Source organism: Erinaceus europaeus, chromosome 2, assembly GCF_950295315.1.
Source record: "Erinaceus europaeus chromosome 2, mEriEur2.1, whole genome shotgun sequence".
Classification (NCBI taxonomy): domain Eukaryota; kingdom Metazoa; phylum Chordata; class Mammalia; order Eulipotyphla; family Erinaceidae; genus Erinaceus; species Erinaceus europaeus.
In genome coordinates this window covers 184,467,340-184,484,491 of record NC_080163.1, presented here as the reverse complement: position 1 = coordinate 184,484,491, position 17,152 = coordinate 184,467,340, and the positions used below count along the sequence as shown (strand labels likewise).

The 17,152-nt window shown below is 43.9% G+C and overlaps 1 protein-coding gene across 2 annotated transcripts in view; it reads right to left on the bottom strand.

The window, feature by feature from the left end:
- WDR62 (WD repeat domain 62) overlaps window positions 1–17,152 on the bottom strand; it is a 63,607-nt gene that overhangs the window by 10,929 nt on the left and 35,526 nt on the right. Inside the window, exons 13-20 of one of the 2 annotated variants that reach the window (XM_060185785.1) lie at window positions 13,551–13,676; window positions 9,386–9,453; window positions 9,181–9,302; window positions 7,928–8,003; window positions 6,686–6,797; window positions 6,528–6,591; window positions 3,973–4,143; window positions 2,365–2,498 (exon numbers count right to left, since the gene is read on the bottom strand). In XM_060185785.1, the coding sequence (XP_060041768.1) occupies window positions 2,365–2,498; window positions 3,973–4,143; window positions 6,528–6,591; window positions 6,686–6,797; window positions 7,928–8,003; window positions 9,181–9,302; window positions 9,386–9,453; window positions 13,551–13,676 (873 nt within the window). The remainder of the gene's footprint in view (window positions 1–2,364; window positions 2,499–3,972; window positions 4,144–6,527; window positions 6,592–6,685; window positions 6,798–7,927; window positions 8,004–9,180; window positions 9,303–9,385; window positions 9,454–13,550; window positions 13,677–17,152) is intronic. The other variant, XM_060185786.1, reaches the window with a different exon arrangement.

The following is a 17,152-nucleotide window of genomic DNA, read 5'->3' as shown; positions in this document are numbered from 1 at the left end:
AATCTTTAAAAAAAACCAAAAAACTAAAAACTAAATGGAGCGGGGGTAGATAGCACAATGGTTATGCAGAGAGATTCTCATGTCTGAGGCTCCAAAGTCCCAGGTTCAATCCCCAGTAACACCATAAACCAGAGCTGAGCAGTGCTCTGGTAAAAAAAAAAAAAAAAAAAAAAAAAAAAAAAGGCCCTAAATGTCCACTCAGAAGGGAATAACTTAAAACCCCCAACTATGGTGATCCGGGAGGTGGCACAGTGGATAAAGCATTGGGCTCTCAAGCATGAGGTCCTGAGTTCAATCCCCAGCAGCACATGTACCAGAGTGATGTCTGGTTCTTTCTCTCTCTTCTCCTATCTTTCTCATGAATAAATAAATAAATTCTTAAGAAAAAAAAAAAAAACTTTACTTTGGAGTATTACACCAAAGTAAAAGACTCTGGGGTGGGTGGGTGGGTAGGGAGAATACAGGTCCATGAAAGATGATGAATGACATAGTGGGGGTTGTATTGTTAAATGGGAATCTGGGGAATGTTATGCATGTACAAACTATTGTATTTACTGTTGAATGTAAAGCATTAATTCCCCAATAAAGAAATAAATTATTTAAAAAACAACAACAAAAAAAAACCTCTACTATGCTATTGGTTAAAAGAGGGAGGTATCTCCTTTGTATCTACCAATGCACAGGTTAATAAATATTTTTGAGAGGAAAATACAGAATGTTATCTGTAGTATAAAACAACACATGGACATAAACTTAATGTTTCCTATGGATATGTACATGTGAATATTAATGTTCAGGAAGAGGCCTATAAAGTTTCAAGGCCAGCTGATGAAGATGGACACTGTGGATAAAATACTTTATTGAGGGAGTGTGAGGCTGAATTTTCCCACTGCTTTTGCCTACCAATGGGGCATCCAGTTGGCACCTGCTTTTGTTCCTGTTGGTAGAGGCTGCCAGTGCTCAGTGCTAGTCACTGGTCCAGCTGCTCTAAAGCTAGAACAAACATGGCCTGTGGGGGGCTTTTAGAAGAATCTTCTTTCTGGGGCCAGGCGGTGGTGCACTTGGTTAAACGCATACATTACAGTGCACAAGGATCCAGGTTCAAGCCCCTGGTTCCCACCTGAAGGGGGAAAAGCTTCACGAATAGTGAAGCAGGGCTGCAGATGTTTCTGTCTCTCTCCCTATTTTCCCCTTTCAATTTCTCTCTGTCTCTATACAATAATAAATAAATTAAAAAAGAAAAGAAACTAAGTAAGATTTAAAAAAAAAAGAAGAAGAAGAAGAATCTTCTTTCTAAAGGAGAGTCTAAGAGAAGCTGTCCTCTGCAACCATATCTCTGAAGCCTGGAGCTTAAGCAGTCATCTTGCAAGGTGGGGACCTAAATTGACTGTCTATGCAGGACAAGGAGAAATGTCCAGAGGGTGTGCCCTTTATAAAGTCAACGAGCTGCTACTTAACTCTCCTTTCTACCTAACTAGAATTTGTTTTGTCTTCTGGTTAACAATACCCTGCTTCTTCTCTGGGGCTGCTCCTTTAGCTCTGTTCCCTTTATCCCCTAAGAATTTGGTCAGGTGGTTTGAAAGGAGTTGACTAAAGCCTCTGTTCTCAGGGATGACCAAAAGGGATGGCCACAACTCAGGCCAGCCCCAGTGATGACTCAAAATGGACATGTTTATTCATACCCTAGGACTTTGCTAGAATTACTGAAAGAAAAAAAAAGTGTTTTTTTTGTTTGTTTGTTTGTTTTGTTTTTACCAGAGCACTGCTCAGCTCTGGCTTATGGTGATGTGGGGGAGATTTCTTGTACAGAGTTTATACACTAAAGTTTCTGGGGAAATTTTTGTCTCCAGTAAAAAGTAGAGTCTGCCTGAGACCAAAGCCAACATGGAAAGAAAGTTAAAGAAAAAAAAAAAAAAAAGACTCCTTTCATCACCTGGACTCAGATATGCCTGAAGTCAACCCTCTCAATTTAACAGCTATATGTACCAAAAAAATTCTCTTTCAGTTTTAGTGAAAAAAAAAAAAAAAAAAAAAAAAAAAAAAAAAAAAGCCTGGCTATAATTACATTGAAACAGTCTGGGCTAGTATGGCTACTGAAACTTATTATATACCAGGCTCTGAAAACAAAGCAGTGAGCAAAAGCCAGTAATGATTTCTACAGTGACAAGAGTTTAAAACAGTGGCATGGGAGGTGGTGCAATGGATAAGGTGTTAAGACTCTTAGGCATGGAGTCCTGAGCTCAATCCCCAGCTCACATGCACCAAAGTGGTACTCTTGCTTTCTCTTTTTCCCCCTCCTTCATTAATAAAATAAATCTTAAAACAAACAAACAAAAACATTCAAAACAGAGCCCCTTTTCTAACCTGGATCCAAGCTCTCTTTGGATGGTGTCTTCAGCAACTCTTCAGGTTCACACTCTTCCTCCAACTCATCCTCAGTCTGCTCCCCAGGGCTTAGGGAGCAGATCTCTAAGGGCATGGTTATATACGTCTCCTTCCTGAAGCCAAGAATGAGAAAGGCATGAAGAGAATTACAGGTCAATAGGGTGGTGGGGGAGTTCTAGACTGGACCTTGTGCTAGGCTCTGTATGAACATACTCTTGGTTTCTGGTGCTGAGAGGTCACACCTTCCATGCTCCTTGTGCTAGCAACACTGAGATAATACAAAGGCTGCCCTCCAACAAAAACAAAACAAAAACCAACCAAACAAAATAAGACGAACTCTATCACAGCTATGGAATAAAAAGCAAAGCAGAGTGGCCAGGCAGTGGTGTTCTTGGTTGAGTGCATAAGAACCTGGGTTGACTCCTGGTCCCCACCTGTAGGAGGGAAGCTTTACAAGTGGTAAACAGTACTGCAGATACCTTCCTCTCTCTCTCTCTCTTTTTCCCCCCTTCCCTCTTAATTTCTGACTGTATCCAAAATAAAATAATTATAAAATAATAGTAAAAAACCCATTTAAAAAAGGAAAATAAGGGGCTGGGTGGTGGTGCACCTGGTTGAGCGCACATGTTACAATGCACAAGGACTGGTTCAAGTTCCTAGCCCCCACCTGCAGGGGTACAAGTGGTGAACCAGTGTTGCACGTGTCTCTCGGTCTCTCTCTCTCACCCTCTTCCTTTCAATTTCTGGCTCTCTATACTATAAATATACAAATAAATACAAAAAAATTTTAAAAGGAAAGATAATTGGTTTAAAAAATATAAAGCAAGGTAGATAGTAGTCCTGAGCTGGGTTCTGTTCTGGGAAGCAGGGTGGTGGTGTGGCAGAGGGCAGTGAGGGAGGGTAGCAAAGAGAATTTAGTCACTACAGTCTTGGAATACAGGAGACTGAACAAGTTTGACATGCAGTGGATACTGGAGCCACGACAATGTTTCAGTGTCAGGGTGAGGAATACCAGAAGCCAAAGGGAGCTGCCCAAATCATGGGGGTGCCAAGATCTGCAATACCTCCAATACCACCATTTGACAGGTGATCTTGACCAAGACTCAGTCCCTTTGAAGAATCAATAAAACAGTCTCAAAACAGAGAGAGGAACAGAGACACAACCTTGGGTATACAGAGGAACATCTCTATGCTTCCTGTTTAAACTGAGATCTGCAAATCATAAACTAGAATATGAATTTTCTCCCAAAATAAAACTGGTCTGGCAACATTAATACTTCAGGGAAATATGCAAAGAAGACTCAAAAGAATAAAGTGAAAGAGTAAATTTCATTTAAAGAGTAATAAGACAGCTCTATTCAACCCTTCCCTATCTCCCTATCAACCGTGCTTGGTCAGGGGCCTCCTCTATTCCCCACACCATTTCAAGATGCCCCTCGGCTCCCATCACAGTGCTCACAGGCTCCCCATGCACTTTACTTTTCCACTCCAGAAACCTACACACAGAGAGCAGGACTCAGGCCTGTCTTGGTTACAGCCAAGTCCCAGCACTATTCCTTGCAGGAGCCTAGGACAAGAAGACATTGCCTTAGCAAATGGGTAGAGATGGGATGGACAGGTGGCTGGCAGGACCTGGGCTGGCTGCTCCACTTCTGGTCCTTCACATTCTGCTGCCTCTGCTCCCGGTGGTCAATCTCCAGCAAGTGCTGCTTCATGCAGTTGGTTATTTCTGGGCCCAGGTGCCAGATGAACACACAGCTGCAGAGACCGAGGAGAGGCAAGGATGCAGAGAACAGTGACTATGGGGCCACCTGGGTCACCCCAGACAAAACTCCATTCTCTGGTCCCTCCTGAAGAATGACTCTTGACTCTGGAACATGACAGCTCTGTAGCCTGGAAGAATTCCAGACACCCCAGAAAACACAGGCCTGCTCTGAAGGCATCAAGACCCAAGGGAGAGGGCTGGAAGGAAGGACTATATTTAAACAAAGGTATGACTCTGGGCACCAACCAAGTGTGAAGGAAATTTGTTAAGGTCAGCTCATTTGATTCCCACCACACAATTTTCTGTCTTTTTTTTTAATTCTTTTTTTTAAAGTATTTATTTATTCCCTTTTGTTGCCCTTGTTTTATTGTTGTAGTCGTTGTTGGATAAGACAGAGAGAAATGGAGAGAGGAAGGGAAGACAGAGAGGGGAAGAAAAAGATAGACACCTGTAGACCTGCTTCACCGCCTGTGAAGTGACTCTCTTGCAGGTGGGGAGCTGGGGGCTCGAACTGGAATCCTTGCGCCCATCCTTGTGCTTTGTGCCACGTGCGCTTAACCTGCTGTGCTACTGCCCGACTCCCCATTTTCTGTCTATATGTATAGTTTAACTAGACCACTGCTCAGCTCTGGCTTATGGTGGTATAGGGGACTGAACCTGGGACCCTGGAGAGTCCCTTTGCATAACCATTATGCTATCTACCCCTGCCCTCAAAAAGAGTTTTTTTTTTAATTAGCGATTTAATATTCATTTGTGACATTATGAGGTAGAGTTTTGAGAGAGAGCAATGAGAGTGGCAGAGAATTCAGAGTACCACTCTAGCACATGCAATGCTGGAAACTGGACCAGGAGCTTCAGGCACATGAGCCTGGTGCTTTACCAGCTAGGGTAGGCTCTCTCTCCAACTGCTTTCACAATTTTATTTCTTTAAGTTTTTTAAAAAATATATTTTTTAATATTTATTTATTTTCCCTTTTGTTGCCTTTTTTTATTGTTGTTGTAGTTATTACCGTTGTAATTACTGATGTCTTCGTTGTTGGATAGGACAGAGAGAAATGGAGATAGGAGGGAAGACAGAGAGGGGGAGAGAAAGATAGACACCTGCAAACCTGCTTCACCACCTGTAAATCGATTCCTCTGCAGGTGGGGAGTCGGGGACTCAAACCGGGATCCTTACACCGGTCCTTGTGCTTCACACCACGTGCGCTTAACCCACTGCGCTACCCCGCCCCACTCCTTTTTTTTTTTTTAATTAAAGCACTGTTCATCTCTGGCTTATGGTGGTGCAGGTATTGCATCTGGGACTTTGAAACCTCGGGTATGAGAGTTTCTTTGCATAACCATTATGCTATCTCCCCTGCCTATACCATACAATTTTCGAATTAGATGGTATCATCTCTTGCTCTTTTTGACCACTGGGGCTTCACATCTGCATGATTCCACTGCTCTCGGCAGACTCTTTTTCCTCCTTTTCAATCTCAGAAGGAAACGAGAGAGGAGGAAACATACCACAGAACTGCTTGGGAAACTTTTCCTGTGCATGATACTTGATGTGGTGCCAGGGGCTTTTCCCAGGTCTTCACGCAAGGTAAAGTGTGAGCTCTACTGGGTGAGTTATCTCCTGACTCCTTGTATCATCATTTAAGAGGAGCACAGTGAGGTTCATAAAAGGGAAAAGACCTGTTCAAGGTCACAATAAGAAACAACAGATCTGGGGGAGTCGGGCAGTAGCACAGCGGGTTAAGTGCAGGTGGAGCAAAGTGAAAGGACCGGAGTAAGGATCCTGGTTTGAGCTCCCAGCTCCCCACCTGCAGGGGAGTCACTTCACAGGCGGTGAAGCAGGTCTGCAGGTGTCTTTCTCTCCCCGTCTTCCCCTCCTCTCTCCATTTCTCTCTATCCTATCCAACAACAACAACATCAATAGCTACAACAATAAAACAACAAGGGCAACAAAAGGAAATAAATATTTTTTAAAATCTTAAAAAGGGGAGTCAGGTGGTAGTGCAGCGGGTTAAGCACACATGTGGCATGAAGCACAAGGACTGGCCTAAGGATCTTGGTTCAACCCCTGGGTGAACAATAGTAACTACAACAACAATAGTAATAATTAAAAAACAAGGGCAAAAAAAGGGAAGATAAATAAATAAATAAATTTTTTAATCTTAAAAAAAAGATATTAAAAAAAGAGAAAGAAAAGAAGATTTGGGATTTGAACTCAGGGGTGGATGTGACAGAGGAATCGGTTATCTGGTACACTAAGGAGAGCTCCCTGCACAGATGGCCATGGGCACATGTCAGTCACCAGTCTCTCCACAGTCCCAGTCCCATCCGCTCCCAGAGGAGGTCCAGCCAGGGGCAGTCTTCTGGTTTTTCCCACCTGTCTCCAGATACTGTGATCAAATGACGACAGTCATAGGTGAATTTCATGCCAGTGACAATTTCTGAAAGCAGAGCAGAGAAGCTGTGTTTGCCTTCTGAATAAAAAGGGTTTGTGGAGGAGGTTGGGAAGTACCCCAAGCAAGGAGCCATGCTCACCTGAGTGGCCGAACATCTTGGCAATGCATTCGCCTGAGTAGAAGTCAATCACTGAGATGCTTTTGTCAGAGCAGCTTGTAGCCAGAAAGGTACCTGAGGGGTCCACATGGACCTGCCAAGAAGAAGGTCCATGTGACACTTGTACTTGTTTGCTTCTTATTTTTTATTTGTTTGCTTATTTTTGGATAGAGACAGAAAGAAATTGAGAGGGAAAGGAGGAGAGAGTAGGAGAGGGAGACATCTGCAGCACTGACTCACCACTTGTGAAGCTTTCAAGGTATTCACACATGGTAATGTGTGCATTGAACCAAGTGTACCACCACCCAGCCCCAGACTGCCTGCTTCTTCCCCATCATGGATTGTGTGTCAAACGTCACAGAAACCCTCCCTGTCCCTTGCTTCTTGCCCTATTAACTGAGGATCTCTTCACGTTGGACACTTGACACATGAACTAGTCCCTGTAACCTTCATGGCACACACTCTGGTAATACCAGACAGAAACTTTTGTTCCTATTCAGCAGGTAAAATTAACAACCATGTCTCTGGTAGCAATGGCAGCTGGTCCTGGGCTAAGCACTGAACTTATGCAGACTTACTTCCTCTATAAAGCAACCCAAGGATACAGGCCATATTTATTAACATTTTCTAGATGATAAAACAAGCTCAAGAGGAGATGTCATGGGTCCAAGGTCAGCAACTTCCAAGGATATGAGGACGTCTGACCCTAGAGCCTGAACTTTTTTTGGTGGAGTTGAGGCCTTGTGCTTGAATTAATTTCACCACTCTTGGCTAATTTCTCATTCAGAGACAGAGAAAGAAGGAGAAACAAGAACTTCCTTCAGTGCCAAGATACTGCCTATGTGAGCTCTGTCTCCAGCACTCAGTCTTTTTTTTCCCCAGAGCAGTGAACCATTGGCTTCTGGTGAGGACAGGCTTTGAACCTGAAGCCCTGTCTGCCTCAGAGTCCATGGGCAGAGCCACTACACCAGCTTGGCAGTCTTCTCTTTCTAGCCCTCAGAGCCTGAACCCTGGATGTGTCCAGTTGGGGGCTGCCAGGAAAGGAAACCCATGCCTCTCAGATTCTTCCCACCCCACTCTCAATTCTTTCCACTTCCAGGTTCCACTTGGGGAGTACATAAAGGTAGGGCAGTCAGGGCCATCCTTGATCAACCAGGTTAGATGTCAACTGAGGGGTAGGGGAGCTAGCATGCCTAGTTCTTAGCCCCAAGGTCCCCAGCTTACCTTTAGCAGAGACCCTTCATCACCCTGAGAGCCCTTATAGCACTTCTTCTGTTTGCCATTCATAGTGTTGTAGACTCTGGGAGGTGAGGGGAACATGGCTGACAAGGGCTTGGCCATCTCACCGCCGCCCCCCCCCCCCACTGATTCCAGCATTACCTGTCACTCTTCTCACCCCCAGAACCCCCTCTGCCACATCTGATGTCCCTTATCTGATATATGGACTGAAACCCCATTTCAGGATGAAACCCCATCTCAGGCTGAGGTTATGGAGGTTAGATATTGAGAACTTGGGAGTCAGGTGGTGGCGCAGCAGGTTAAGCGCAGGTGGCTCAAAGTGCAGGGACTGGCATAAGGCTCCTGGTACGAGCTCCTGGCTCCCTACCTGCAGGGGAGTTGCTTCACAAGCAATGAAGCAGGTCTGCAGGTGTCTATCTTTCTCTCCCTCTCTCTGTCTTCCCCTCCTCTCTCCATTTCTCTCTGTCCTATCTAATAACAATGAAATCAGTAACAACAATAAAACAACAAGGGCAACAAAAGGGAATAAATAAAATAAAATAAAAAAAGATAATTGAGAACCTACTGAGTTAGAGTCTCTCTCCCTTGCAAGCTAAGAGCCTGGCTCCTGCCAAAAATGTGCAGAATGGAGAAGCTCTGTACATGCTGTCCTGCAAACTCCCTCTCTCCCTTCCTCAGCTTACTCTTCCACATACTTCCTTGTCTTAGCCCAGAAGTTCTTTCCTCCAAGAAGTCCTGTTTGCTCCCCAGATGGGGTCAGATGTCACTCCAGGGCTCCTGAACCCTTTGTACTCCTCCCAGTCCAGCCCTGATCAGCCTGTGCTGTCACTGAGGAAGCAGCTCCCTTCCACTGGCTAAGCCACTGTGAAGCAAGGCTTGGAGCCGCCTTGTTCACCACTGCAACTACCACAATGGCCTCCTCAGCCAGATAAGTCAGGAAACTTAGGTGAAGGCATGAATGTATGAGACACATCAGCCTCTCTAGACTATCATCCCACAATGGCTTCTGGAGAGCTAGAAGCAGCACTCTGCTGACTGGAGGCTTGGCGTGGGTGAGTTCAGCTCCTAAGAAATTCCCATTGAGTTCTCTTCATTCAACCACCCCCGCCTTGCTACCCCTTCTCCCCAGCTTCTCTGGGACAAGATGACAGACCCATTAGATTCCATCCAGGCATCGCTCAGAAACCAGTGCAACCCAGGTGTGAGCCAGGCTGACACAGTCCAGGGCAGCTCCTCACCTCACATTGCGGTCCTGGCAGGCCACAGCTACGTACTTCTGGGTTATATCAATGTCCATGTCATACAAAGTGGTCTTCTCTGCCACATGGTGAGTTCGGACAAAGTGTAGTCCATCTGAAGCCTGGTTAGACAGACAGGGCCTTTAGGAAGACAGCCCTGGCTGGGCTTCCCACCCCAGCCCCCAAGGAGGTCCTACCACTCTACCCGTTGGGCACTGCGAAAGTAGATGCTCTTGTCGGCCCCACAACTGATCATCTGGATGTCTCTGTTGCCTGGAGGAGGATGAGGTGGCACTTTAGGCAGGGCCAGGCCACTAATGGGTCTGACTGGGGCCAAATATTCTCACTGGGTACATAGGAAAATATAAGGAATCCAGCAAGAAGCTTTTGGATATCATCAGGCAATACAGTAAGGTATCAGGCTACAAAATTAGCATTCAAAAGTCAGTGGCATTCCTCTATGCAAACACTAAGTTAGAAGAAACTGAAATCCAGAAATCAATTCCTTTTACTATAGCAACAAAAACAATAAAATATCTAGGAGTAAACCTAACCAAAGAAGTGAAAGACTTGTATACTGAAAATTATGAGTCCCTACTCAAGGAAATTGAAAAAGACACAAAGAAGTGGAAAGATAGTCCATGTTCATGGGTTGGAAGAATTTACATCATCAAAATGAATATACTACCCAGAGCCATCTACAAATTTAATGCTATCCCCATCAAGATCCCAAGCACATTTTTTAGGAGAATAGAACAAATGCTACAGATGTTTTTCTGGAACCAGAAAAGACCTAGAATTGCCAAAACAATCTTGAGAAAAAACAATAGAACTGGAGGCATCACACTCCCAGATCTCAAATTGTATTATAGGACCGTTGTCATCAAAACTACTTGTTACTGGAACATGAATAGACATACTGACCAGTGGGATAGAATTGAGAGCCCAGAAGTAAGCCCCCCACACTGATGGACATCTAATCTTTGACAAAGGTGCCCAGGTTATTAAATGGGGAAAGCAGAGTCTCTTCAACAAATGGTGTTGGAAAAAATGGATTGAAACATGCAGAAGAATGAAACTGAACCACTACATTTCACTAAATACAAAAGTAAATTCTAAGTAGATCAAGGACTTGGATGTTAGACCACAAACCATCAGATACTTAGAGGAAAATATTGGCAGAACTCATTTCCACATAAATTTTAAAGACATCTTCAATGAAACGAATCCAATTACAAAGAAGACTAAGACAGGCATAAACCTATGGGACTACATCAAATTAAAAAGCTTCTGCACAGCTAAACAAACTACTACCCAAACCAAGAGACACCTCACAGAATGGGAGAAGATCTTTACATGCCATACATCAGATAAGAGGCTAATAACCAGAATATATAAAGAACTTGCAAATCTCAACAACAAGACAACAAATAACCCCATCCAAAAATGGGGGGAGGACATGGACAGAATATTCACCACAGAAGAGATCCAAAAGGCCTAGAAACACGTGAAAAAAATGTTCCAAGTCTCTGATTGTCAGAGAAATGCAAATAAAGACAACAATGAGATACCACTTCACTCCTGTGAGAATGTCATACATCAGAAAAGGTAACAGCAGCAAATGCTGGAGAGGTTGTGGGGTCAAAGGAACCCTCCTACACTGCTGGTAGGAACGTAAACTGGTCCAATCTCTGTGGAGAACAGTCTGGAGAACTCTCAGAAGGCTAGAAATGGACCTACCCTGTGATCCTGCAATTCCTCTCCTGGGGATATAACCTAAGGAACCCAACACATCCATCCAAAAAGATTTGTGTACACGTAAGTTCTTGGCAGCACAATTCGTATAGCCAAAACCTGGAAGCAACCCAGGTGTCCAACAACCGATGAGTGGCTGAGCAAGTTATGGTATGTATATATATATATACACACACACAGTAGAATACTACTCAGCTATAAAAAATGGTGACTTTACTGTTTTCAGCCGATTTTGGATGGACCTTGAAAAAATCATGTTAAGTGAAATAAGTCTGAAACAGAAGGATGAGTATGGGATGATCTCACTCTCAGGCAGAAGTTGAAAAACAAGATCAGAAAAGAAAACACAAGTAGAACCTGAACTGGAATTGGCATACTGCACCAAAGTAAAAGACTCTGGGGTGGGTGGGGAGAATACAGATCCAAGAAGGATGACAGAGGACCTAGTGGGGGTTGTATTGTTATATGGAAAACTGGGAATTGTTATGCATGTACAAACTATTGTATTTACTGTTGAGTATAAAACATTAATTCCCCAATAAAGAAATTAAAAAAATAAATAAATATCAACTGTAACTATTAAACTGAGGAAGAAAAACTCTGTATATCATTGATGTAACCAAAAATTGATTGGAAGCAATTACAGAAGCCAGACCTTCCACCTTCTACAACCCACGATGACCCTGGGTCCATGCTCCCAGAGGGATAGAGTGTGGGAAAGCTATCAGGTGAGGGAGTGGGATATGGAGATTGGGTGGTGGGAATTGTGTGGAGTTGTACCCCTCCTACCCTATGGTTTTGTTAATTTTCCTTTCTTAAATAAAAAAAAAATTGATTAAAAAGTAAATATATATATATATAGTCTCACTGGGACCTCTACAAGGGACCTCTTCTGGGGGCCACCCAGAGAAGAAGTAGGTGCTGAGTGCAGGTGGAATATGTTGCTGTATGAGGGGGTACAGATAAAGCAGTGGGAAAGCAATCCTCTGCAGAACAAGGGCAGATACAGAAATAAAAGTCAGAGGCACAGAAAAGCACTGTGTCTAATTTGGGATTTGAAAATGTGACTTGAGCAGCAGAGTGGGGAAAAGTGGAAAGACAGATGGCTAGGGGACTCCTGCCATCCAGAACAATCAAAACGTCCACACATCCCAGGGCCAGGCCCCCAGATGCCTCTGGTATGTAACTGCTCACTAGCCAGATAAGAGTTAAGGGGCTCAGTGCAACAGGACTGAACCTGGGTATTTTCTGGCATCAGAGCTGTTAAACACTGGGCCCTGAACCCGGGCTTCCTTTTGAAGCTTCAGCTGTCTGTCTATACAATGGACCTAATTACATCCCCAGGCTCAAGGAATTATATGAAGCCCTTGGTATAGTGCCTGCCAACCAAGCATTGTCAATAAATGGTTTTCAGGAGTGTTGGAGAAGTTGTGGCCAATCAGCTTTTGTTCAGTCTTCATCAAGACTCAGCAAACTTTATTATACTTTATTTATTATTTTTAACTTGTGATATGTGCGCTTAACCAGGTAGAGCAAAGTCTGGCCCCCTATTTCTTTCTTTTCTTTCTTTCTTTCTTTCTTTCTTTCTTTCTTTCTTTCTTTCTTTCTTTTTTTTTTTTGAGAGAGATGCAGAGAGAGAAAGACACAGAGAGAAACAACAGAGCAAAGCACAGCTCTGGCTTATGGTGGTGCGAGGGATTGAACCTGGGACTTTGGAGCCCCAGGCACAAGAGTCTCTTTACATAACCATTATACTATCTACCCTTGCCCTTCTCTTTTTTTTTTTTATGGAGTAAGTTCCACATAGAAGTATGGTAAGGAGGCAAAGATAGAATATATATATATATATATATATATATATATATATATATATATATATATATATATATATATAACAGGGGGCCAGGTGGTGGTATATCTCATTGAGTGCACATATTACAGTGTACAAGGATGCAGAATTTGCCAAATACCATTCCTCTTGGGTCAGGGGTGGAGGCAGACAGGGGCTGGGGACCCATGAGGCAGACCTGGCCTAAGAGAACAACCAAAGCCCTGCCACTGATGGTTGTTCTGGAAGGTTGGTGCTTCAAGCTAGGCAAGAAAAGTCAACTCTCAATTTCTGCTAAATTACATATATATATATTTTTTTTTTTTCCCCTTTTTTGCCCTTTTGTTAAATAGGACAGACAGAAATGGAGAGAGGAGGGGAAGATAGAGAGGGGGAGAGAAAGATAGACACCTACAGACCTGTTTCACCACCTGTGAAGCGACTCCCCTGCAGGTGGGGAGCTGGGGGCTCGAACAGGGATCCTTCGGCAGGTCCTTGCGCTTCGCACTACTTGCGCTTAACCCGCTCCGCTACTTCCTGACTTCCAATTTCTGCTAAAATTAACAGGAAGAAGGGGAATCTCTTCCCAGGAGAACAGTGGCAACCAAGGTCCTGCACCAAGCAAAGGCACAGCCAACAGAGGGAGAGTACTGGTTATTTAAAACAACTCAACCTTAAGATCTAGCTGTTTCTGAACCAGGGCTATGCTGTTTCTTTACCCTGTTGAAGCTACAGAGAATTTGTGTTGTCACTTGCAGTGATGCAAATTGAGCAGGAATGAGCTCACCAGCAAACTTGATGGCTGTGATGGAGGAGGAATGGTCATCCAGGGTCTGCTCCAGGTTGTAGTTCTTTTCCACGTTCAGCACATGGATCAGTCGGTCCCGACTGGCCGATGCCAGCAAAGTCAGCCCTGTGAGGGGAGAGACTGCCTTTAAGTTCCTGGAAGGGTTACCAATGCCTTGGTCTCTTAAGTGTTAGTGTGACTGGGCTTTCCAGATCTTGAGGAAGGGGTCTTTTGTGGCCTGGGAGGTGGCACTACCAACAGGCTGTGAACTCAGAAGTGTGAGGTCCTAAGTTTGGTCACCAGCATCTCATCAGCATCGATCCTGGTTCAAGTCCCTGCAGGGGGTCATTCACAAGAGGTGAAGCAGGTCTGCAGGAGTCCATCTTTCTCTCCCCTTCTCTGTCTTCCCCTCCTCTCTCCATTTCTCTCTGTCCTATCCAACAATGATGCCATCAAAAACAACAATAACTATAACAATAAAACAACAAGGGCAACAAAAGGGAATGAATAAACAAATAAATAAATAAATACTTTTTAAAAAAAAGTGTATTGCATCAAAGTAAGGAACTTCTAGGAAAGAGTGAAAGAGAACTGTGGGGGACGGGTGCATAATGAAATTATATGTATGTGACAATGACTGCACTGTAATGCATTAACCCCTCTCAATAAAACAAGTTAAAAAAGGGGAGGGGGTGTCTTTGGTACCTGAACTACAGTCAAATTGTCCCAAAGTTGGGAAAGAACTATTACCCTCTGTGCAATGTTTCCACAAGTCCCCAGACACACTTTTCATATCTCATGTAACTGGTGACACATGCACTCAACCAGGTGTGCCACCACCCGGCTCCATCTCTTGTGACTGGTTCAGAGAGAATCTTCTCCCCCACCCAAATGTTTACTGTGCATGTGACAAATACAAGGAGTAGAGAGGGAGGGAGGGGGGAAGCACAAGAAACAGGCAGTAATGTTCACTATTTTCTGTTTTTTTTTTGTTTGTTTGTTTTTGTATCATCACTGGGGCTTCACCACTCCAGGCCAGCTTTTTTCAGATACAGAGACAGAGGGAAAGATACCACAGTACTTCCTCTGATTTTGGTGGCCAGGCTTGAACCTGGGTCCTGTGAATAACAAAGCAAGTGCCTACATTTTAAAATGACCTATCTTGGGAGTCGGTGGTAGCGCAGCAGGATCCCGGTTTGAGCCCCAGCTCCCCACCTGTAGGGGAGTCACTTCACAGGCAGTGAAGCAGGTCTGCAGGTATCTTTCTCTCCCCCTCTGTCTTCCCCTCCTCTCTCCATTTCTCTCTGTCCTATCCAACAATGACATCAACAACAATAAAAACAACAAGGGTCACAAAAAGGAAATAAATATTTAAAAAAATTAAAAAATAAACAAATAAATAAAATGATCTATCTTGGGAGTTGGGTGGTAGCACAGCAGGTTAAGCGCAGGTGGCGCAAAGCTCAAGGACTGGAGTAAGGATCCCGGTTTGAGTCCCTGGCTCCCCACCTGCTTCACAAGTGGTGAAGCAGGTCTCTATCTTTCTCTCCCCGTCTTCCCCTCCTCTCTCCATGTCTCTCTGTCCTATCCAACAACGACGACAACAATAATAACTACAACAATAAAAACAACAAGGGTAACAAAATGGAATAAATAAATAAATAAATAAAACGACCTATCTTGTAGACCCTGCTCACTGATATTGTATGGAGCGCCAGGGATGGAATTGAGAACCTCAGGCCTGTAAGGCATACACTCTGGCACTGAGCCATCTCTGGTCAGAATGGATCTTGATGGGTGAATGTGCTTCACCTCGTGCCTATAGCAGACATTCTAGCAGATCTCAGTACTGCTTGCTGCCAAGTCCATCTCCCTGGCATGCCACATGAAGCCCTGCCAACCTCATAATCTCTGGGAAAAAAACCTGCCAGGCCCTACTGGCCACTCACTGCATTGATCCTTCTACCACTGGGCCATCCTTGCTGGGTCCTCAGACAATCCTCAGACACTTACCTGGTATGCCTGAGGCTGAGGGGAGCACAAGCAGTATGTACCACAGGGAGAAAGATTTGAAGAATATCTAGTTGTATAGGTAGTATGAGAAAAGAAAGAAGAGTCTGGAAGAGATGGGCTTAACAGTACATAATACCATTGATCCTATTCAAAAAAGATCACCGGAATCAAATCATGACGAAACTAGACCCAAATGGAGGGAAATTCTTTTTTTTTTTTAATTTTTTTATTATCTTTATTTATTGGATAGAGACAGTCAGAAATCGAGAGAGAAGGGAGGGACAGAGAAGGTGAGAGACAGAGAGACACCTGCATCACTGCTTCACCACTTGTGAGGCTTTCCCCCTGCAGGTGGGGACTGGGGGCTCGAGCCTGTGTCCTTGCACATTGTAACATGTGCGCTCAACCAGGTGCGCCACCACCCAGCCCCCAATGGAGGAAAATTCTATAAAATGCTAAGTTTATACTTAGCACAAAGTCAAAGGCTTTAAGCCAAATTAAAGTTTTGGAACTGTTCCAGCATAAGGCCACAGAAGAGTCACGACAATTAAGGTTGGGGAGAAAGCATGATGGCTATACAAAGAGACTTTCAGGGGCTAGGTGGTGACGTACCTGCTTAAGAGCACACGTTACAGTGCACAAGGACCCAGGTTTGAGCCCCTGGTCCTCATCTGCAGGGAGAAAGCTTCACAGGTTGTGAAGCAGGGTTGCAAGTGTCTCTGTTTCTCTCCTTTCCTATCTTCTCCCTCCCCTTTCAATTTCTCTGTCTCTATCCAATAATAAATAAATAGAAAAAGAAAACAGAGACTTTTATGCCCAAGACATCAAAGGTCCAGATTAAATTATCAGCACCACCATAAATTGAAACCTAGCAATCATTATACAGTGGTTTTACAATTTTTCTGCAAGGATCAAACTTTTTATTATTTTTTAAAATATATATTATTAACACCAAGGTTATCCCTGGGGCTTGGCACTATGAATCCACCACTCCTGGCAGCCATTTTTTTTTTTTTTTTATTATACATAACAGGACAGAGAGAAATTGGGGGGGGCGATACAGAGAAAGAGACATTTGCAGATCTGCTTCATCACTTGTGAATCTTCCACCCTGTAGGTGGGGAGCTGGGCCTCAAATCCGGGTTCCTGTACATGGTAATACAGGCGCCTAGCCAGGTGCACCACCGCCTGGCCCTAATGATTACTATATGCTTTCCATCAAAGGACAAGTTCATTTACATGCTCACTCATTCAACATTCACATCTTTAGCTCTATCACTGTACCAGAGTAAATAAGTCAGTCGTGCCTGCAGTCTTGATTTCTGCAGTCCCAGCTACCCTGGTCTCAAGGACCAGGGGACAGCCTTTATAAAATACAGGGCTGGGGTTGGGAAGGCAGCAAAACAAGTTATACAAAAAAAAAAAAAGACATTCATGTATGAGGCTCCAGGATTCCAGGTTCAATCCCCAACAACACCATAAGCTGGAGCTGAGAACTGCTCTGGTAACTCTATTATCTCTCATAGATATAAAAATAAATTAAAAAACAAATAGGAGCAGGTGGTAGCACACTTGGCTGAACGCATGTG